Source organism: Hyla sarda, chromosome 4, assembly GCF_029499605.1.
Source record: "Hyla sarda isolate aHylSar1 chromosome 4, aHylSar1.hap1, whole genome shotgun sequence".
NCBI lineage: Eukaryota > Metazoa > Chordata > Amphibia > Anura > Hylidae > Hyla > Hyla sarda.
Genome location: NC_079192.1, coordinates 254,285,775 through 254,310,235, shown reverse-complemented (window position 1 = coordinate 254,310,235; position 24,461 = coordinate 254,285,775). Strand labels below are relative to the sequence as shown.

General features: G+C 42.2%; 1 protein-coding gene across 5 annotated transcripts in view; it reads right to left on the bottom strand.

Moving 5' to 3' along the window:
* The window catches only part of PPHLN1 (periphilin 1), a 98,730-nt gene that overhangs the window by 20,932 nt on the left and 53,337 nt on the right, over positions 1–24,461 (bottom strand). For all 5 annotated transcript variants that reach the window (XM_056573949.1, XM_056573951.1, XM_056573948.1 and 2 more), the window contains 3 exons: positions 21,754–21,836; positions 20,432–20,548; positions 17,680–17,820 (listed from right to left, as the gene is read on the bottom strand). In XM_056573949.1, the coding sequence (XP_056429924.1) occupies positions 17,680–17,820; positions 20,432–20,548; positions 21,754–21,836 (341 nt within the window). The remainder of the gene's footprint in view (positions 1–17,679; positions 17,821–20,431; positions 20,549–21,753; positions 21,837–24,461) is intronic.

Below are 24,461 nucleotides of genomic sequence, written 5' to 3'. Positions count from 1 at the left end.
TAGCCACCATGTGAAATGGATATTATTTTCAACTTGGGTAGTTTTTTTTATTACTTTAGTGCAGTGGTCTTCAACCCCCGGACCTCCCGATGTTGCAAAACTACAATTCCCAGCATGCCCGGACAGCCGTTGGCTGTCCGGGCATGCTGGGAGTTGTAGTTTTGCAACATCAGGAGGTCCGCAGGTTGGAGACCACTGCTTTAGTGCTTACCTTTCCTGAACCTGTGTGGCCATGTCCAATGCTGGCTCAACGGAGGGTGAAGGTCCCTCAGAGACAACTATGTCGCAGGATAGTATTGAGCAGCCCTGAAGGAGTCGAAGTGTGTTTTCCATGTGCAAAATTTCTTGGCAGGGATTTCTTGGCAAATGATGAATTACTGACTAAAGTTAAAATCACACACAGGACCGTGTGATTTTGAGAAAGTTGTAAAAATGACAGCGAAGAAGATGCGCCAAACTTTGGCGCAAAAAGACACTGCGCCAAAGTATTGCGCCAAAGTTACGTGAAAAAAAACCACATCAATCCTTTGATAAATACCCCCCATAGGGAGATTATCAATAGCAATCATTTGATTGCTAATACTGTTCAGTGCTATGCATAGGGCATAGCACTGATTAGTATTATTGGTGATCTTCTGCTCTCGTCTGCTCAACCTCAGAGCAGGGGACGCCGGTAGACGGACGGAGGCAGGTGAGGGAACCTCCGGCCGCCATTACAGATGACCGGATCCCCGCGGCAGCGCTGCGGGCGATCCGATCATCTATTTTAACATGCACACTGCCGCACTGTACTGATCACGGCATCTGAGGGGTTAATGGCGGACATCTGCGCGATCGCGGATGTCTGTCATTACCGGTGGGTCACCCCCCCCCCCGGCTGCTGCTAGCAGCCAGGACCTGCCGCGCAAGACCCGAGCATCACTCTGATGCTCGCGGTCATACACAGGATGTAAATGTACGTCCTGGTGCGCCAAGTACCGCCTCACCAGGACGTACATTTACATCCGTGGTCGTTAAGGGGTACTCTGGCCCACTATCCAAAGGAAATGATTATGCGCTTTTCACAAACATCTTTACAGCTCAGGAATGTATGAAGAAAAAAAAGTGTGGCTAAGAAGGGTCATAAATTTTACACCAAATTTACATAAAAATTGCACAATTTTTTAGACCAAATTATTGGCATGAATGTATGTATGCATGTCAGCCATGAATTTCCATAAGAAGAACAAAGGCTTCAATAAACAGCACTTTTATTCGGAAAATGGATTCTCAGGGCAGGACATGTGAATTCCACTAGCTCTCGTAAAATGAGACATTATGACAACAAATATATTTTAGGGAATTGCTGCTAATGCAATCCCCTAACATTTAAAGAGTACCTATCATGAATTTATCTGTCCCTAATTGCCCCCCTCACCCCATCTGTCCCTGTCTCTACCTGACTCTAATCCTACTTTTTTTATTTAAAAAAATCCCTTATCAGTAAAAGTTTCTTGCTCAGACCCCTGCCGTCTGTGAGAGAGGGAGGTGGGAGTGGCCCGGCAGGCGTGACATGAGCTTAAGCCTGCCTGGGCTCACTTCTGCCCTTCTGTGGGTCAGCTTGTTATTCAGAAGGGGGGGTGGGGGGTCTGGGTCAGTGCGCTGCGGCAGCTTGTAATCACGGGGGAGATTTGTGGCGTCGGGAGCTGCGGGTCATCACGGGAAGGCAGAGTTCCATGTAGCAGGCACAGCTGCTGTCCGGCCTGCCATGCACAGTGCTCGCTCCCGCCTGTCTGACAGGCAGGGAGCTGCGCTGTGCTTTTCATTGTCCCAGCTGCCAGCATGAGTCCGAACTCAATGAGCCGGGACATGTAGGGAGACCCCTAGTGGTCAGTTTTTAAAAGTAAAAAAAACAAACATATAAAGATACATTTTTGTTATTCACATGTCATTTGATAGTTGTTGCTAATACATTGATTAACAAAATAAAAAAAGTTTTTATGGTGACAGCGATGAGGTATTACATTTATTACAGGTATTACAGGGGTTCAATGGCCCTGTAGACACTATGCTGGAACAACATCTTATAATATTCACATGCAGCTTCAAGGAGCAGCAACGATTTGTGTTTGTGGTGTTGTGTATGTCAACAATCCAGATACTCTCTCAGGGACCCATTTTAACCTTTTCTATATCACAAAGAGACTAAAACCCTATTAAATTAATGGTCCTTACAAATCACCAGGTTCTGTGTGAAACATTCACTGGTCATTGAGACTTCACAAGAGAAATAACAGGATTAGGCCAACATAACTGTCGACATAAAATAGTAATGTATCTCCTTAATGTAAGCTTTCAGACACAACACTGTAAGAGGCAGCTCTTATTATGACCAGCATGCAGTGCCCGCATTTACTGACTTATGTTCCAAACTGTTTACTTAAAGCAATAAGCAGAGGAACTGGAGCTGAGCACAGTGTATCTGGTGCTGACAGACACCTTCCAAATATTTACTGACTAATCATTACCTATTAAGGAGATCCCATTTTTGCCATGAACGCATTTTACAGTACATATGTGAAGGGCAGAGTTTTCCAACCCAGGTTCTTCCAGGCGTGGCAAAACTCCCAGCATGCCCAGAAAGCCTTTGTCTGTCCGGGCATGCTAGGAGTTGTAGTTTTGCAACAGCTGGAGGCACCTGGTTGGGAAGCACTGGTGTAACATTGTTCACAAAGCACTAGAACAATATTATCGGTCCCACTTACAGATAGTACACAATTTAACAGTGTTAACATTTTACACAATTTAAGTGCTACAAAATTTTACTTGGTGACGTTGGCCCATTCACACGCTCTGCAGATTGCACACAATTGTTGTATTTTTTATGTCATGTCAATAAAGTGACTGTCTTGTAAAATCTGCAACTGTGAATTCTACAACTGCGGATCTGCAGCATCAAAGTCAAAGTGGATCCAGTGTGTGTGAATGCACCCTCACACAGGTTTCCCAGTGGTTTAAAAAAAAAATGCTCTATAGGCTGAAAAGAAAACCCCAAACAAACAAACTTTACTCCTCCCTAAAATCAGTGCGGCTCCAATGTCTGCCACCAGAAGAGCAAAGGCTTTATGTTATCCTGGCTCCAAACTTTAGGATTTTGTTTTAAAACTACTGGAAAAACCCTTCATGTAGCAAGGTACTACAAGCTAAAAAGGATTCTTCTATTGAGGTTCACCGTAAATAAAATGAACACATAGCATATACTTTTTGACATACGGAATAGCAATGTAGTCTAAACAGACAATAAAATAACATCTATAGATGCGTACATTGTTGTGGAAAACATTACAGGATATGTTGAAATACTTTGTCTCATTTCCACTTCTGACAGACCATGAAAGGGACCTTCCTTGCTACAGAAAAATGACATTATGTGCATCCTGGTAATACATACACAGGGATAGTTTCCCAATTGAAGCATGTCTGTAGCCCAAAACAATAGAATATGTCGCACAATATGTATTGGCTTTTTCCATTCTTACTTTGTGCTTTGCCAGTTATTTTAATCTCTATGCCAAATTCTAATCCTATGGTCTGTACTATACTTTTTTTTATATATTTAGGGTGAGTGTGATGTGAAGTTGTGGTGTCATGATCTGTACAGTAACCTTAGTCCAAGTGTGCAATCTGACTGCAACCAGGAGGGCAATGTAAAGACTATTTATACAATGTGAATTGTGGTAAGACAATGAAAACGACGCAACAAAATCATTGTTTTACATGAATAGGGCAACCAATAAAAATATCGGTTCAAAACTAACTGTGCATATACAAAAATACCATTCTAGTTTGTATATTTGAACGATCGCACTGAAATGTAGCCTCTAGAAACAATGTCCAAACTAAAAACTGGATTACTATTATAGTGGAATGTGCAATGGAAATTGTAGCAAAGCTGTAAACGTCCATCGTGTAGTTGTAACAATTTCTGAAGGCCACTGCTAACTGCTTGTATAAAAAACTGCTATGTGTAAATAGCTTCGGGACAATGACTGAAGGATTTAGGCAATAGTAACATATACCTGACATCTCCTCCTCCAGGCAATTTACATATCAATATACGGTGCCATGTGCAGCCAGGTAGACAGTAAACAAAATTCTGTATTATAAAGCATGCCTTAAGATTTATTTATTTTTTTGCACTAATAAGAATCTAAAAGACCCAAAAAAGAGAGTCAATTATGAATAGCTTTGATCAGTGAATTATGACTTCTATGGACATAGGCCCAGATTTATCAAACTGTGTGAGAGGAAAATTGGAGAGATTTTCTCACAGCAACCAATCACAACTCAGCTTTCACTTTACCTCAGCTCGTTGGCTGAACTGTGATTGGTCGCTGTGTGAAAATCTCTTCACTTTTTCTCTCACACAGTTTGATAAATCTGGGCCTTCAGTACACAATAAATATAATAAAAGCTTATCAGTAGCTGGAGAACCACTTGAGAATAATGTGAAGACTGCTTTTCCAACTGTACTAAGTGGGCCATACCTACTAGGTCAGTGGTCTCCAAAGTGTGGACCTCCAGATGTGGCAAAACTACAAGTCCCAGCATGTCCAGACAGCCAACGCCTGTCTGGGCAAGCTGGGAATTGCAGTTTTGCCACATCTGGAGGTCCACACTTTGGAGACCAATGTACTAGGTGTTCATTTGGTACTCCTATTCGCTATAATGACGGGCATCTATCATTAGCAATTTTGGCACCATCGTCAAAGCTGTGCTGGTACCTTAGGTTTTACACTAGATTATTTGGGTAGAACAGATAACATTTCCAACAATACAGAGTAGGCCATATTTAGTAGGTCTCCAAACTGTGGATCCTCCATATGTTGCTAAACTACAACTGCCCAAACAGCCGTCATACCCATGCTGATACGTTGGCACAACCATCATACCCGTGCTGATACCTTAGGTTATGTGTTATTTTAATTTGGGTGAAAGAGATAACATTTCCAACAATATAAAGTGGGCCATACCTACTAGGCCAGTGGTCTCCAAACTGTCGATCCTTCAGATGTTACAAGACTAAAACTCCCAGCATTCCCTTGCTGACCCCTTAGCACCATCATAATACCCGTGCTGATAACTTATATACGGTATTATTTGGGTGAAACAAATACGATTTACAACAATATTGAGTAGGCCATACCTACTAGGTTAGTGGTCTCCAAAGTATGGACCCTCCAGATATTGCAAAACTACAACTCCCAGCATGCCCAGACAGCCGTTGGCTGTCTGGGCATGCTGGGAATTGTAGTTTTGCAACATCTGGAGGTCAATAGTATGTGGACCAATGTAGTAGGTGATCACTTGGTACTCCTACTCTCTATACAGAAGGTCATCTTTAATTACTAATTTTAGCACCACCATCATACCCGTGCTGGTAACTTAGGTTATACGCTGTATTATTGGGGTGAATCAGATAATAACTAATAAACTGAAACTATCTAAACTGTCCTATGTCCTTTTACATTCCTGCTCTTATACAGAGCCGTACTATTATCAGGCTGGTCTAGAAATGTGGATTTGGCATCAATCTTGTCGAAATCTTGTTTTAATTATGGCACAGAGACAGCCAGGGGAAGCTTTCTGTAACGGTAACTGAAAGACATTTGAAGCGGCCTCAATAAGGATGTCTGTGCATGAAAATGGGCCATGCTGTATGTGTAGATGGAGGTGTAAGTAAAAGAAATTCTTCACTGGAGCCCTTTCTTTAAGTATATTTTTCAAAAAAGCTGCAGAAACACGAAGGGAACAAATGACCCGCTCACATTTCCCAAAAGTAGGGAAACAAGAGAGTCCGTGCAAATGAGACTGAATGAATTACTGGGGGAAATAAGATCATGAAAAAAAAAAATAAAAATAAATAAAAAAAAGATACAATGTAAGAGCAGGAAGGCTAAATAAACAGACAGACGTCGCAACGGATTCCTGGCAGCTTAGTCGATGGACTTCGTGTTGGTATGAAATGTTTATCGCTGTCCGTGTCACAAGAAGAAGAATCTAGGTGTCACAGTGATAACTCCCGGCAGAGAAGCTGTTACTTAGTAAAAAATTGTCAGGAATATTATGTGCGTTTTCATTTAACTAATCCCACAGAGCTTTATTTCTAGGAAAATGTCACTAAGAGCAACACTACATAAAACGCTGAGAAAACTTTTCTACGATTTTATCTATAGAAATTAAAGAGGACCTGTCAACACTACTGACGTGTCTGGTTTAGTACTTACATTTCTCATCAAATAAAGATAGAACATCTTTTCTCAGGACTCCTTGGAACTGTATGAGTAAATGGCTTTAGCATTCGCCCTATCAAGAGGGTGTATCCTTACACAGTCTGACATGTACTGTAAAATATTACACTACACTTTCATTTAGGAATTTTTGCGCAGATCCCACATGGAAAATATGCAGCTGATCTGCTGAATGTGCACATGGCGTGCGCTAAGTGATTGGTTAAATATGTACGCAGTACAGCCCTTGTCCATATACCCTATTAGGACATGTCTCATGATCCCCCTCTATGTACCAGGACAGAGAACTGCTATGTTAGGCAAAGGTTGATAGTGAGATCTTTTGCGGCAATAAAGATTGATTTAGAACTATTGAGGTACAGCTGCGGTGCAAATCGAATAAACAAAGGACTCCCTAGCACAGGCTCTGACCATAAATGTCAAACATGATAAAACAACCTGGACTGCACCCCTTCTACCGGAGGGCCCCAACAGTCAGTGCATGGTACATGTGCCCCTGTATGCAGTACAACCTATTTTAAATGCATAACTACAAGGATATTATATCAAGTAGAAGGTAAATTGGTATTATCTTATGAATTAAGTACACATGCAAACAGTATGGCCACTGAGTCTATAAAACAGCCCAGCTCATAAATCTAATTAGTAGAGTATTTCCCCTGCAAGACTTTACCGAAATATGGTCACCGAAATACAAACAATACGTCGTAGAGATTCCACATTCTAGTTGTGAGCTAGCACAAGGATTATTCTGTTGAATGACTATCATTTATTCACAAAATGACAAAGATATGCTTTTAGCTGGACGGTGGAATCAGTGGAGGAGAAATGTGCAGTGTGGAGTTCAACCAAAATAAACAGTTCACAAGTCCCTGGGCCAAGAGGTTGAAAGCTTACCTTCCACACATTTATTTAATGCCTGTGTTTATGTAGACATTTATATCACACTCGCAACAGGAAAGAGAACCAAATATTTCAATACGCTGCTTCAACATACAGATGCTACCATGTAAATAACATACTGTATATGGGCACGTCAAGAAAACATACAAGAGGGTAGCATTTCTGTGTATAGAAAGGAGAACACTCTGAAGCTTCGATAAAAGGTTTATTTCCTTTAGACATAGCTACATTTCATCCAAAATACAGTTTAAAGAGCCATGCCTTTCATCTGCAGTTAGTGGAAATACAAACTTATGCAAACCTTAAAACGTCACCACACTTTCCACAAACTCTGCATAAATCAACAGTACAAGCAAATATAAGAAGCTTTGCAATATATCCTATTGAAGAAAATGCCCCTCTCCATTTATCGGGCTCCTTTAACTGCCCTTCCCTCTAAAGTTATCTGAAAACCGCTAAAAGTCCCTCGAGAAACAGATCACTGAAGGATCAGTTTACATGCTACCTAATTAACTTCTATGAAGGGGAGGGGTGGAGTTAGTTGAGGCAGAGAGAGAGACAGACAGAGAGAAAGGGTGCAGCAGCTTGTGGCAAGTGTAACATTTTACCCCTGGGCTTGATTCACATAAGTTCCCGGACTCTGTTATCATTATACATTGGTATATCATCAAAAGGAAATCCTAACATATACCACTGGGACGTAGACTTTCTTCAAGCAAATATAGTCTACTAGAGACTATGTTTCGTCTGATTCATAACATCAAAAAACTGTCAAAAAGGTATACTAAAGCATATAAACAGCAACACTTAAAGGGGTTATTCAGAAATAGAAATACACAGCTAATTTCTTTCAAAAACAGCTCCATGTGTCTCCAGGTTGAAATGGAACTGAGCAGCAGAACCACGCCCAACCTGGAGACAGACTGGGAGCGGTTTATGAAAGAAATTAGCTGTGTTTTTCTATTCCTGGATAACCCCTTTAAGTGTTGCTGTTTATATGCTTCAGTATACCATTTTGACAGTACACTGGCATATATTGACAAAATAGCACCAAAACGTTATGTGAACATGACCATTCACTGCTTTGGACTACTTTTTATGTCTGCTATGGTGCAGATATAAAAAAGTATGATCCTCTCATCGTAAAGCCTAGTCTCCACCCATTAGATCGGGGACAACTGAAAATTACATATGGCGCCAGCAGAAGGGAAAACTGCTTAAAAATGCTACATTTATATTAAGAAACGGCTGGAAATAGTGTACACACAGGACAGCCTATTCTGAACCAGTTGTTAAAAGCAGACCCTAAAATGTAGCTTCACATTGGGGTGTCTGTAACATGTTAGAAATTTTTTTACAATGGCCATTTTTTTAAAGGAGTATTTTGGTTTAAAGGAGATATACAGTGCTGAAAAACGACTGCTGGGGCCCTCTACGATCTCTTGTACGGGGCCCCGGCAGCCCGCGAGAAGGGGCGTGTTGACCACCACACGAAGTTGCGGCTGACATGCCCCCTCAATACAACTCTATGGCAGAGCCGGCACGCTGCCTTCGGCAATCTCTGGCTCTGCCATAGCAGTGTATTGAGGGGGCGTGTCAGCCGCCGCTTCGTGCGGTGGTCAACACCAGCTATCTGGCCAGTGAGCCAGGGCCCGGTACAGGAGCTCACGGTGGGGCCCCAGAGGTCGGACCCCCCGCTATCTGAAACTTATCCCCTATTCTTAGGATAGGGGATAAGTATTTCAGCACTGGACTACCCCTTTAAAGGAGAACTTTGTGATAGCAAAACCTCAGGCTCTTCTCCTGAATGCAGTATTTTAGGCCACCACACAAAGTGGAGTGCAGCTCTCCGGCTCTCTCATAGAGATGCATTGAGGGGGCGTGTCGGCCACCACTTCGTGCAGTGGCCGAAATGCCCCATTCTGGAGGAGAGCTGGGGCCTGGTAAAAAGAGATGCCGGGGGGGAGGGGGGATTGGGGTCCCAGCTGTCGGACCCCCATGTTTAAAACTCTCAAAAACTGTAATGGCTTTATCCACATTTCTGGCAGAACAAGTCATACCATTGCATTTCTTATGAAAATATTCATTTTATGTCATGGATATCACCATTATTTTTGTCAATGGTGATCATTTGCTTCCAGGTTACTCAAGATAGAACCTGTGCACACTTCAAGTGATTTGTTTTTAATTTTCTACCACATGTTTTTCAAATCCAGGTCAGGAGAAACTGTGCTCTGTAAACTACGGTGCAGATTACTATTGAAAATCCATTTGGATTTTATTGTGACATGTGAATATGGAAAAAAAAATAATAATTTAACGAGGCCCAGTTAATCCTACACCTAGGTGTCCATCACTTAACCAGGACTTATTTTTGTCCCCTTTAATTAACAAAGGTTAAAAAAAAAAAAGAAAGACTTATGGCACATTATATGGAATTGAAATATATTGTTTAAAGCTGGTTTTGTAAATGGTAGGTGAAAGGATCTCAAAATGGGAAGGAATCAGATATAAATGCCATATCGAGCAATATATTACATGGGAATACCCCTTTAGTTAACTGTCCCTACCTTATTTTAAAATCTAAGTTATATTAAAACAAGTAAAGTAGAAAACTGATCTGAGTGTTAAGTGTAAACTTGTGGTAAAAACAACAAAAATGATATTGTACAAGTGAAAATAAGAAAAAGTGCACCGTCCTTGTCCCAAAATGTAATTCAAGCAATATTTGCTCTGCTAATGCAGTGTAAGGAAGTGTATAAAGTAAGCTGAAGAGAAAGCTTACAGTGTTTATTTTACATCTAAACTAGATTCAACATTTGCTGGCTCTTAACCTGTAACTTGATTCATAAGGCCATTCCATGGAAAATGTTAGGCAGGGAACATTTCATCCAAAAAGCTGTGAAGTCACCACCAACCTAAATGCTGTAAAGTCCATTTGTGCTTACAGCCATTATCAAACCTTAACACCCAAAATTCTCTGTACAGCAGCATGTCCATGCTAAGCCTTGTTTTTAAAGCAAAAGTTTAAAAAGTGTACCCTCCAGAGTTTAGCTTCTGATTGATCTTCAAGCGAAGTGTAGAAAGACACAATAAACGTTTGGCGATAGAGTTGCCAAGGCAGCCGTACAACGCCCAGCAATTTCTGTGCACGGAACTTGCTTGGAACAGTATGAGCATGCATTGTAACTTCACTTTTTTCCCCCCCAGTGGAGCCCCTGGTAGTGCGCACACAGTTAATAAATGCAGCTTTCAATGTCGCACAAACCTGCCCCATTTTAAAGCTGCTGAAATTCATCTGGAAGCAACACTGAACTGCCTGTCAGGATCCTTGAACTGCTGCATCATATGATTGATAAAAACAGCTGTCTAGTCATACAAAATGCCACTACACTTCAGAAAAACACAAAACCATATTACCACGTTGGGCTGGAATTACACCAGGAAAGGGGTATACTCTGCCCATATAAGTTGTAAAAACAGCAATGTGCTCAGACATATACTGCTGCATGCCCTCAAAGATGAATAGACCAAACGCTGCCTATTTGTGACTACATTCAGTCTGCTTTACTGCAGTTTACGTTTTATTTGTGAGGTAGCTTGGTAGATTATGCTATTCAACCCACAAATAAAACATACTATTAATGGTTGTAAGTGTTAAGCCTGCAAGGCTGTGTTTGTGGGAGTGGTGTGGGGTATATAAACACCCCTCTCACATAGGTCGGGTGCGTATGGTGCGTTGGCAGGGTTTCCTGTTTTCAGAGCACTGTGTTAGCACATATGTCCCCCAGAGGTGAGGAGCGGCGTTTACTGTACCCTCCCAGGATTAAGCTTCAGCAGCGGTAAGCACCAGTTTCCGGCTCATTTCTCTCTCATGCACCAGGTGATATCATGTCACTTTATCTTCGTTATCTGTACTGATGGCCGGTGCTGGCTAGACAGCTGTATCGGCTCAGGGCCGATGCTCGGCACCTCTTCGCAGCGGGTGACGTCATTTGCCTGCGCCGCCTCGTGTCCCAGTGGCGTTCTTTCCTTGCAGCATTTGTTGCGGCAATGTTGTCTCTTGCGTCCATGGCCTGTCCGGGCCGCAGCGTTCCCCAGTCCAGGGTAGTGACTCGGGGATGTCGGCGTTTAGCCTGCCACTGCTCACGGCTCTGAGGTGGTCACGTGATCCAGGGTCACGTGATGCAGCAGCCGGGGTGTTATTGCATTGCTACACTCTGCTTAGGATAGACTGTCAGAGCTCACTGTAGGGCATCACTGTACTGCAGGGCATCCTCCTACTATACTATCACTATTGCAGAGTGTGACATGCAGTTGTACCTGCCTGCAGTTGTAGGTGCTTTCAAGGTATCAGGAGGCAGTTAAGCCACTTACCAGCGAATTATACAGTTGTTCCTTTAGCTGTTACTAAAGTTACTTATGCTTCCACAGTTGGTTGGGTCTAGAGGTTCCTGCAGACTGCGGATTTTTCAGTTACTGGGCTATTAGGTAACAGTTGACTGCTAATTTGGTCACTCTTTTAATAAACACTCCCTCTGTCACATAGGTTGTGTGCAGCATTGCAGACAGTCACGTTCAAACCTAACCTATTCTACTGCACACAATTTCTGCCCCAAGTGGCAGCATTTCTGCATTAGGTGCATTAGACCACCGCTATCTGACATGTTCTTCAGTTGGGGTCTCTTGCCAGTCATTGTTACTGACACGCCTTCAGAGCATTGACGATTATATAGTCAGTGGGTCACCAAGATACCTGACTTGTACTTCAGGCTGGGGCCCACTAAAATTGTTTTTACTGACTTCTTCAAAGCAATAAAGTCCTTACACATAGACAGTAGGTTACCGCTTATCTGACACATCCTTCAGATGGGACCCTCTGCATGTGCTTTTCTGACTCTACTTTAGCACAACAGCATACATATTGTAAGTCTGCCTTGTTACATCACATTCTCATGCCTTGTTCTTCGTCACCTGGTTATGGCTGGTACGGTTGCGGGTCAAATTCTTTTCTCTGATACGGTTTTCCATCCCACATACTTTGCACCACTCGGTAGCTCTGCTCCAATTTCAGTCACGTTTCCAGTTTCTCGGCCTGTTGTTTCTAGTTTCTCATTCGCCTCTTGGTCTTGTCTCTTGTCACTTGGTCATTGGTCTCGGAGCATCGTGTTCTGTTCTACCTAGGTGTCAGGTTGTGCAGCAGGTCAGAAGAGTTATTGAGAGTGAGGGCTATTTTCATTGTTAATGTGCTCATTATTGGCACCCTTCATTGGCCCGGACAGGTCCAGAAGCAGCATGTCTCAATCCTCTGATATTTAGGAGGCGCTCTCCATCCCAGAGACTCCCGCAAGGGCCTCTGATCGGGGCAGTATACCTTCTTACCGCTCTTGGACCATACCCAAGCTAATTGTGTAGTTGAGGAAGAGGGGTATCCCTTTCCCAGCATGTGCCAGGAAGGCGGAACTCTATAACCTTCTGACCTCTGAACCCGCTCCAGGCGGCAGCCAGGAGGTCATGTCTGCTCAAACTATGAGCACGTCTCTATCTCATTTACATGCGATGATGAACACAATGATGACTTCTATGTCTGGATTTCAGTCCAGATTGGAGCAACTGGAGCGAACCCGTGCTAGGGAGTGTGCTACAATCGCTTCCCCCGTGGCCTCCAGGTCTCAAGCCACCCCCTCCCAGGTACGCCGCAGCTTCCTCCAAATGTGACACCAGCTCACTTCATCCAGGCTGCCATTAAAAAAGACATTCTTGAGGGCAAGGACGTCAACCTGGCCTCATTGTTGATTGCAACCAATGATCTCAAGGAGACCAAGACTGTGGCATGCGGTGAATTAGCAGTCGTATTCAAAAGCAAAGATGCGAGGCTAAACAGGAAATTGAGTATATCAGTTTGTTATTGCCTTTGGTCTGTTCAGGGACGTGGTCTGCTCTGCAAAGCCCAAACACAGAGAAAAACTGGACCTGTACTTACACAAGGTTACTGAAATCTATACAGTGGTCCCTCAACATACGATGGTAATCCGTTCCAAATGGACCATCGTTTGTTGAAACCATGTTGAGGGATCCGTGCAATGTAAAGTATAGGACATTGGGCTACAACCTGCGGACCTCCAGATGTTGCCAACGGCTGTTCGGGCATGCTGGGAGTTGTAGTTTTGCAACATCTGGAGGTCCGCAGGTTGAAGACCACTGGTATAGGAAGTTGTACTCACCTGTCCCTGCCGCTCCGGACCGTCACCACTGACCTGGATGTCGCCTTCCATCGCTGTCGCCGCGTTCGAGGGTGTCCCCGACGCTCCCGCAATGCCTCTGCTTCCCCGACATCCTCGCTCTCTGTCGCCGCTCTCCGTCGCCACCATCACGTCGCTACGCACGCCGCTCCTATTGGATGACGGGACAGCGTGCGCAGCGACGTGATGACGATGATGGAGAGCGCCGACCATGCCGGGGATCCCGAAGAGGATGCGCCGGAGCCCCGAGGACAGGTAAGTGATCGTCAGCGGACCACACGGGGCACCGTAAACGGCTATCCAGTGGCAGCTGAAGCAGTCTGCGCTGCCGGATTGCTGTTTATGCGATGGCCCCGACATACAAAAGCATCGTACGTTGATGCTGCCTTCAACATGCGATGGCGTCTGAGAGGCCATAGTAAGTTGAAATGATCGTATGTCGGGGGTCACTGTATATTTAAAACTCAATGTGTGTGTATGTGTGTGTGTGTATGTTCCAGCATCACATCCAAAAGGCTAAAGATATTAACATGAAACTTGGCACACATGTTACTTATATGTCAACAACAAACATAGGATAGGTAAATTTAACCCTTACTCACCCCCGTTTGCCAGGTGTGGGGTTTTTGTTTAAAGTCCCATACAAGTCTATGGGAAGTATATGTTACTGTAGAACTTCCAAATGGCTGGATATATTTTGATAATATTTATTCACATGTTACTTATATGTCCACTTAAAATATAGGATAGCTAATTTAACCCTTAACTACCCCCATTTGTGAGGATCAGGGCTTTTGTTTTAAAGTCCCATGCAAATCAATGGGAAATGTATGTTCCCACATAACTTCCGTACGGCTGGCCATATTTCAATACCTGGTACACATATTACGGGTCGGGATAGGAGGTCGAGATAGGAGGTCGAGATAGGAGGTCGAGATAGGAGGTCGAGATAGGGGGTCGAGATAGGGGGTCGAGATAGGGGGTCGAGATAGGGGGTCGAGATAGGGGGTCGAGATAGGGGGTCGAGATAGGGGGTCGAGATAGGGGGTCGAGATAGGGGGTCGAGATAGGAGGTCGAGATAGGAGGTCGAGATAGGACAACAATATATGAGGACGGGATATGAAGTCAAAAGCTTCCTCCTTTGTTTATTTTCCTCCCCAACAAGGATTAGGAAGGAAAAACCACTGGGTACTCAGCTAGTTGCAATGCTGGGTACTCAGCTAGTGGCGTATAAATATGGCGGTACAGCTATAGACACTGAATTGTTTTGTAAGCATGGGTTTGAAAGCCCCATCCTGCAGCTCCATTTCTCATACCTCTGCATGGTGCTCCCAAGTGAATGACCAGTGCGAACCTAGCACCAGCAAAACCCCTGCTACTCCCGTCACTTCTGGTCAAAAAGGCACTGCCACAGTAGACCGGCTCGGCCGTCTGGTCAGATATCTCTTTAAGACTCAGATATGCAACAATTTCAATCTCGCCACCTGTAAATATAGCAATCGTCGCCTCCTTCATGTTTGCTTTAACTGTTTTAGAGTGCACCCCACCCCAGCACCATCTGTACCCAGAAGGGACCCCAGGCATGACTAGGCAAGGTACAGGCGCAGGTTTTGGCGCAAGTACTCGCCGGTCACCCTGATCCCGACTGGGTCGGATGGTTAGTATCAGGATTATGCAACGTTTTTCACACTGGCCTCGTCGCATTACCGTAGTTCAGTTACAAATGTCATAATCTGATGTCCGCCCTTAGGGAACCGGACATTGTATCTCGCCTGTTGATTGTTGGAGGGTTAGCCCACTGGGGCTAGCCACGGGAAAATTCAATAATAAAAAGAGATTAATATACGACCTGTCAGCTCCTTATTCCTCCTGGTCCCTAGCATCAATACATTGACACCATCCCATGAGTTCTCGATGAAATATGCCTCCATCGATCAGGCAATATAGGTAATTTTGCAGCTGGGTTGCGACACTTGGCTCTCAAAAGCAGACATAACAGACGCATTAAAATTGCTTCCCATCAGACAAGATCTTTGCCAATGGCATGGTGTAAAATGGTTGGGGAAATATTATTTTGCTGTCAGGTTAACCTTTGGGGCAAAGAGCAGCCATGGTTATTCGATCAGCAGGCCACTGCTCTTCATTGGTCCCTCCAGAATATGTCTGATTGTCAATTTACCATTCACTACTTAGATGACTTCCTCCTGTTAGAACATCCGGGTTCTGTTCCAAACTCTACTTTAGTTCTCTATTTGCATTATTTAACAAGTTTGGGGTTCTAGTGTCCCCTCACAAAACTGAGGGCCCTACCAAGTAACTCACGTTCTTGGGGATCATACTAGACACCGTTAATATGCAAGTCAGGCTCCCACATGAGAAACTTCTTAGGATCCGCAAAACTATTCACAAATTTGCTAGGTGTCATACAGAGTTGCAAAGTCTACTTGGCATGATGGCATTCGCCATGCGCTTCATCCCACAAGGAAGGTCGTTCATATCCAGACACCTTTCTAGGTTACCTTCCGTGTCAGGAGAGAGGGACACGTTGCACATGGATGAGGAAGCCGTGGCTGACCTGGTTATGTGGGATCATTTCCTCACGAACTGGAATGGCATATCCTTTTTTTGTGCCATCCGTATTCAATATGTCCCCCACAGTGGTGACGGATTCCTCTCCTCCATGGGCTTCGCAGCCATCTATGAATCCCACTGGTTGGCTATCTCCTGGCCTACAGACATTTTGCGCACACCCTGCTCGACACCAACCCTTTCGGCTACCAACACAGCCTCATGGTCAAAGCAGCCATCTATCTAGCTTTCTATGGGTTTCTTAGGCCAGGTGAGTTAACACGTTTTAAAAGCAGAGCACGGAGTCTTTCCTTGGGTCAACTATCACAGGACAATGTGCCAGCTCACGTTATTAAAAAGCTTGGCCGATGGAATTCTGCTTGATTTGACAGTTATATCCCTGATCCATCTTTCCAGATGGCTAATGTATTCCGTATTATGGTTTTGTGATTCTCAAATAAAATAGAGTTGTATCCTACACCTTGTCTCTTTGCCCTCTATAGGCGTGCCCACGTCCGCGGTTTTGGGCACACTTCAACCGCTTGCTATATTTTATAACGTGATTTTGTTCTAGGTCTTCCATGATGGACCTCAAGTCATCGGGTCGGTGAGTACGTTTTCCCTTACTTTCTTATCAGTGTAAGGTAGGTTAGCTATATTGCTTGTTCGAGCCATGACCACAAAGGAAAATAAGGATAGTCACAAAAATACAACTTTAAGTCCTGTCATTTCTTTAGGCACTCTACCTGTGGGACATTGTATATGTGTGAACATGTTTTGCTGCTTCTCTATATATATAAGTGATGTGTAGCATTTGGGTAAACCCAGGCTTTCACCTGGCCTCCTGTTGCCAGATAGCAAAAACTAGATGCACAGGGAATTGGTGGAGAATCGTAGATAGTTTATTATACTGTAATACTGAGGTGTCACATGACACAGGGCCACCCATTTCAGGTTTGCCATGGAAAAGACATATGGCAACTGCAGGGGTGAGAAAAGAGGAAGCAAGTTGTGGGATACACAGGCCAAACATTAAAACGACTGTGAGAATGTAGGAATTTCTTTCCTTGCTGAGAAAACAAACAATAAATGGGTGGTTTATTATGGTTTTAATAGAGATATATATATATATATATATATATATATATATATATATATATATTATATATATGTATTATTATTATTATTTTTTTTTGTAAGAAGGGTTCATGTTTTAATAGCAAATTTTCACAGTCTTTGATTCCATACTCAACAGTGTTTTTTTTTTTTAAATCGGTTAAATAAAAATTTTATAGTTTGTGTTACAATTGTGGCGATAACTATTACATATACTTTTTATTTTAGATTTCTCTGCATATTAATTGGCTGCTGCAGCTCAGGACCACAACGCTTATCAATATGACCTATTTGTAGAACAGGTACATTCATAAATTACAATGCAACACATTGATATAAATGGCTGCCATGTGATGCTACAATTCAGTAATAACTGCCGATTGTGAGGGGTCGGAGAAGCCAGAACCAGTGTCATTTTAAAAAGGGCTGGTTAATCCAAAACAAACCATGAGGTCATAAGAAAATACAATAGATACTTATGAAGACACAATGAAATACAATACAGATCAATTTTATATTAGATGCCGACATTGGCATAAACATTTTATTCTTTTCTTACCTCTTCTATTTCCTTTGTTTTAGCTGCTATTGCTTTTGAACGGTTGCCAAGTGGTGAAGGTTCATAGAGTTCTGGATTCACAGAAATGCTTGCTTCATTGTCTGCTGTATGATCAGCATATAATGCAGATGATGAGCCAGCCTTGGAAACAAAGGTACTTCTATCACTTACGGGCCTCTACACACAGTACTACAAACAATGTAATAAAGTGGGTGCTACTATAAAAGCTTTTAACCTACCATACATTACACAAGATATTTTTACAATATGGAAACTCTGCAGATATGGAAACTATTTTCAGAGCTTGCCTTATGGGGATAAAGATGCTGCCGCCACTATAGGCATGCCTAGGTAAAAGGGGGTTATTTAAACTTTTATAAGGGGAAGAGCTCATTCACAACTTTTTTTTTTTTACTATTTTTCTTTTTTTTTTTTAGAGAAACAGAGCGCCACCGGGACAGCACAGAGGCAGGTAGGGACACTTCGGCCGTCATGAAGGCTGATCAAGACCCAACAAACATGACATGGAGGTCCTGATCAGCCTCACCAAAAGGAATCCACTGAATTTTAACAATTTTAAACTTTGATAGCTGAAAGGTTAAAGGGGTACTCCGCTGGAATTTTATTTTATTTTTTTAAATCAACTGGTGCCAGAAAGTTAAAAAGATTTGTAAATTACTTCTATTAAAAAAATCTTAATCTTTCTAGTACTTAAAGGCTTCTGTATGCCACACAAAAAGTTCACAAAAAGTGAGAGGTGTGCTCTCTGCTGACACCACTGTCCATTTTAGGAACTGTCCAGAGTAGGAGCAAATCCCCATAGCAAACCTATCCTGCTCTGTACAGTTCCTGACATGGACAGAGGTGTCAGCAGAGCACTTTGGTCAGGCAGAAAGGAAATTCAAAAAGAAAAGAACTTCCTGCGGAGCATACAGAAGCTTATAAGTACTAGAAGGATTAAGATTTTTTAACAGAAGTAATTTACAAATCTGTTTAACTTTCTGTCATCAGTTGATTTAAAAAAAATAGAAATAAATTTTTTTCCAGTGTAGTACCCCTTTACTGCTGGACGTCGGTGATAGCAGCTGTGACTTACCGGAAATGAAGTGCACAAAGCTTGTGAGCGCACTTTATGCACTGTGACCAGAGCATAGCTGTACGCCCTGTGTTGTGTAAGGGTTAAAGCTCAAAACATTTAAAAATAAAATAACATTCTTAGCCTTACTCTTATTTTAGCCCTAAGCAACAATTGGACCATGTATAGCCAGCTACTGAGTGTCTATGATGATTACAACTCAGTGTTGTTAAGAAGACCTTACCTTCTTTAAAAGAAAAAAGGAAAGAAATATTTCCCAATATGCCAGGTATGGCACTGGCAGAGCAGGGGTCTTTAAATCAGGTGACATCTTACCAATCACAGGTGCTGATGTAACATTTTAGAGTCTAAATCCAATCAAGTTTTTTTTCCCCGAACATCTGTGTTGCATCGAAACTAGATATGTCATAGAAATGTAACTTGTTGGTGTTCAACCTCTGGGACCCAACAATCCCAAGCATAGAAGATACCAGTCCTTGATGCTGGAGAAGTGTTTATACATGTGTATTCACTTCACTTCAGTAAATGGGATACTTGGGATAATGGGAAAGAGGCTTTTTTTTGTCCCATCTCATAAAGTGATGGTATGTCACAAGTACATGTCAAAATTTTATGATGTGTGTGTGAGAGGGGTTCTTACATTTCTCAGAGTCCCACCAAGAGAGAATAAAGGTAATTTTAAGGAGATCTGTAGTGCAATAAAATCTTTCGGAGAGGGGATAAGTTATAGATCGCGGGGGTCCGACTGCTGGGGCCCCCCGGGATCTCCTGGACGGGGCCGCAGCAGTATGCTGGAAAGGGGGCGTTCCGTCCCCGCATGACGCGGCGGCTGACACGCCCCCTCCATGCACCCCATAGAGATACATGGAGGGGGCGTGTCTGCCGCAGCTTTCTGCTGGGGACTAAACTTCACTTCCTGCAGACTGCCGTGGCCCCGTCCAGGAGATCCCGGGGACCCCCCGCGATCTATAACTTATCCCCTATCCTTTGGATAGGGGATAAATTATTTTGCGCTAGAATACTCCTTTAACACTGTACTGAAGTTACTTAAATTATTAACTTAATAAACTTGTATAGAGACCCAATTATTATAATTCCCAAAAATGGCTCATGCCTGTAAATGTTCAAAACTTCAGTGAGAAAATAATTTAATGAAAGTGCATCTGCCACTTCATCTAAAGTTGTTAAACTGTGACACAGTTAAGTAGGGATTAACAAGCATATGCAATATCACGTGTGCTGTAATACCCATTGACAACACATGCACGGACAAAATGCACAGGCAAGAGTGTGATTTCAGTGGATAGAGCAGTGTTTCCCAACCAGGGGGCCTCCATCTGTTGCAAAACTACAACTTTCAGCATGCTTTGGGTGTCTGGGCATGCTGGAAGTTATAGCTTTGCAACAGATGGAGGCACCCCGGTTGGGAAACACTGGGATAGAGGCATTGGGGCCCAGGATCATAGTGGACTCTGGGCCAAGTCTCTGACACTCTGGGATGCTGTAAAAACTGTTTATTGGGAGGGGGGGGGGGGGGGGGAAGCTATTTCATTTACAAACATTGTTATCCCTTGCATATGCCCCTTCTAGACTGTGTCGCTGGTAACAACTATAGAGGGAGAGACAGATGCACTTTAAAATAAGAAATAATCTTACAAGTTCTTCTGTTGCATCTGGTAAGTTGATGTCAGACGCTTTCTCAGAAATCCATTTAGAAGCGGCTTCCATTAAAGCACTGTCCGCCAGACGACTCCCTTTATCTATTTCTATACTCTGTAAAAAAACAAATACTTTATGATGTGACTAAGAAAGGAGTTTTTTATTTGTAAGCAATCAACTGCTAACATCTGTCCAACAGATGCTGAAAGATGGAATGTTTGCATGCTTTTTACCTAGGTCCTGGAGAGGTAAAGGTGACATATCACAACTTACATAGTATAGGCAGCACAGTGTTACACATTACTGCCCATACAAATAGCCTGGAATCGCATCTGAATTCACTCATATTCCAAAGTCATTCAGCATGGCCTGAATCCCGACATTAACATCTAGAAGAGGTTTGAGAAACCTGGGGGGAATTGATCATTTTAAGTGTAAATCAAGTCATTTTTCACGCCTTTTACACGGGGGTAGGTCATGTGTTCTTGCACCATATTTTTTATATATATATATATATATATATATATATATATATATATATATATATATAAATAAAAAAAATAAATAAAAAGACACATTCTTCATAAATAGCTGGTCCAGATCTATGAAAGTTTGGCTGGAGTGAGATTGTGCTGGAGAAAGTTTGGCTGGAGTGAAATTGTGCAACTATCTTAAAGGGGTATTCCGGCCAAATACATCTCGTCCCCTATGCGAAGGATAGGGGATAAGATGTCTGATTGCTGGGGGCCCACTGCTGGGACCCCCGTGATCTCCGTGTAGCACCCGCCTTGTATGCGGGGCTGCGTCTCCAGTCTCGGAAACCTCTTTGTGATGTCAGGCCATGCCCCTCGTGACATCACGTCACACCCCCTCCATTCATGTCTATCTCACCCCCAATTAATGTCAGTCATGCCCCCCCTCCCATAGACATGAATGGATGGTGGCATGGTGTGACGTCCAGATTGCCCCTTTAAATCAGCTACCACAGCAGACGTCTTCAAATTTGACTCATCCTAAGAAGTTTTGATAAAATAAATTAAGCAGAGTGGAAGTGAAAAAGTAGCAAAATATTTCCACACTGACATTTGTGGAACAATTTGCAAAAAATGTATGCAAAAAAATAAAAAAAGTTTTAAATTCCTGATAAATCCCCTTTCCCCAATATCCTTATACTGTATATAACCAGTCAATATACAAATAAGCTAAATGTTATAAGTAGATGCCTTTTCTCTAGAGAATTTTCCCTAGAAGACTAAACTGTAAACTAACTGTAAACTGTAAAAACAACTCTACTAGCAAAACTATGCAGAAAACTGTACCTTTGCTGGAGGAATGCCTACTGAGCTTGATGGAGATGCATCTTTAGATGATCTTAGAGTATGTGTGCCAGGTCTTTCTTTACCTAGATATAACATGGAGAAAACAGAACTTTATAACAGCTGTGCTATATAACACCACAATTTTATTCACGGTAACATCTTCTGTTTTACCAACATACTGAAAAGTCTAGAGCGAAAGTATGTTATTTTATTAATTTTTTTAAACTAAATTACAAAAAGAAGTTACGACAAATCATCAATGACAGTTTTATTAAAGAGTACCTCTCATGATCTTGTTAAATTTTAAGTTCACTGCCCCCATCATGATAACACCTCCCCCCTGCCTTTATATTATTTTTTTTATTTTTAGTTTTCTACCTTGATATTGCCCTTTATTTTCTGCTCAGTCAGATACACAGACTGGGAAGGGGCGTTCCCCAGAAGGATTGACATAATCTGAAGCTGTACAGGGGGAGAACTTCCTCCCGCACTCTGCTACACACAGCCCAGAGGAGTTCAGTGTGAGATGAGCTATGATTGGCTAAGGCTGCACACACACCCCTCAGCATTTCCTGCTTTTGGACTTCTGCCAGGCCAGCAGGAGTCCAAAGTCTGTGCAAAATATGGGGGAAATATGTTCTGGACAAGTAGGGAGACACCTAGTGGCAGCTTTTTTAAACACAAAACAGAGAAAACATAATTTTTTTTTTTAAAACAAAGTACTTTAGAAATATTTTTTTATTTACCATAAAAGGAGCGCAATAGCAAAATTTTTTTTAATGAGAGTGCCCATTTAAGAATAAAATCAGAGACTGGATTATCAGTTATTCGTTAAAGTGGGAGTTACTAAACAAACATATGGGGATGATGAAATGATTGGCTGCAATGCACAGCACTATCACTAGGTGTCAGTACACTTTTCACGCACATACACGGTAATTGGCCAGTTATATGCACATAAATTTAACATATAATAAAAAGGAATCTTTCTAATTATATTTTCTGAATGTCAGATTCTTATAATATAAAACAGCTTTGCTTACTGCCAGTTAATGGAAACATTCTTGTTTGTACCAAAGGTTGAAAACTCATACAGGCCTAAGGGTTACTTAGGGAAAGATGGACCGCCTACTGGACTCCAAAGCAAAAGCAGGGATGTAGATTGAATATTATGGAATATTTTCCCACAAAACTATATAACTTTTTAGTTCATCCTGCTCTATACCATGATGTCTACAGATTGGCACATTGAAAATGCAGTCCTTAGTCCCTTTAGGAACAAGTCCCAGTGCTGCAAAATAAATAAATAAATGCATAAATGAATTCTAAAAACCTCCACTGTGAGTGTTTGCTCGATTCTAATTCTATACGGATATGATACATTGTTTTGTAATGTTCTTTTGGCCGCGTTTTGTTTTCTTTGGCCAACATTTGTTGTAAAAATTTTCTCAAAAACCAATAAAAATCATTTAAACCACTGTGTGAATAATTCTCTTTTTTGGTAACTAATAAATTCATGGATGCTTCATGATAGGTTGTTTAACCCGTTAGTGCATATGGACGTTTATGAACGTCCATATGCACATCCTCATATATAATGCACGCTCACGAGGTGAGCACGCATCATACCGGGTGGGTCCCGGTTGCTATAAGCAACCGGGACCCACGCTAATGCCGGACATCGCCGATCGGGCTGATGTCCGGCATTAACTCTTTAGACGCGGCGATCAAAGTTGATCGCCGCGTCTAAAAGTGAAAGCAAAAGCATTCCGGCTGCTCAGTCGGGCTGATCAGGACCATCGTGATAAAATCGGGATGTCCCGATCAGCTAGGACACAGCAGGAGGTCCCCTCACCTGTCTCCTGCGTGTCCTATTGTCGATTGATTGCTCCAAGCCTGATATCCAGGCTTGAGCAATCAACTGCCGATAACATTGATCCCTTGAATGCAAAGGCAGGGATCAGTGTATTGAATCAAAGTACTGCATGTTATAGCCCCCCATGGGAGCTATAACACTGCAAAAAAAGTAAAAAATTAATAAAAATTAATAAAGACCATTTAACCCTTTCCCTAATAAAAGTTTGAATCACCCCCTTTTCCCATAAAAAAAAACTGTGTAAATAAAAATATGTGGTATCGCCGCGTGCGTAAATATCCGAACTATAAAAATATATTGTTAATTAAACCGCACAGTCAATGGTGTACGCACAAGAAATTCTAAAGTCCAAAATAGAGTATTTTTAGTCACTTTTTATACAATAAAAAAAATGAATAAAAAGCGATCAAAAAGTCTGATCAAAACAAAAATGGTACTGCTAAAAACTTCAGATCATGGCACAAAAAATGAGCCCTCATACCACCCCGTACGTGGAAAAATAAAAAAGGTATAGGGTTCAGAAGAGGACAATTTTAAACGCATATATTTTCCAGCATGTAGTTATGATTTTTTTCAGAATTACGACAAAATCAAACCTATATAAGTAGGATATAATTTTAACCGTATGGACCTACAGAACAATGATAAGGTGTAATTTTTACCAAAAATTTACTGCGTAGAAACGGAATCCCCCAAAAGTTACAAAATGGCATTTTCTTCCATTTTGTTGCAAAATGTTTTTTTTTCCGTTTCGCTGTAGATTTTTAGGTAAAATGACTGATGTCATTACAAAGTAGAATTGGTGGCGCAAAAAATAAGCCAAATGGATTTT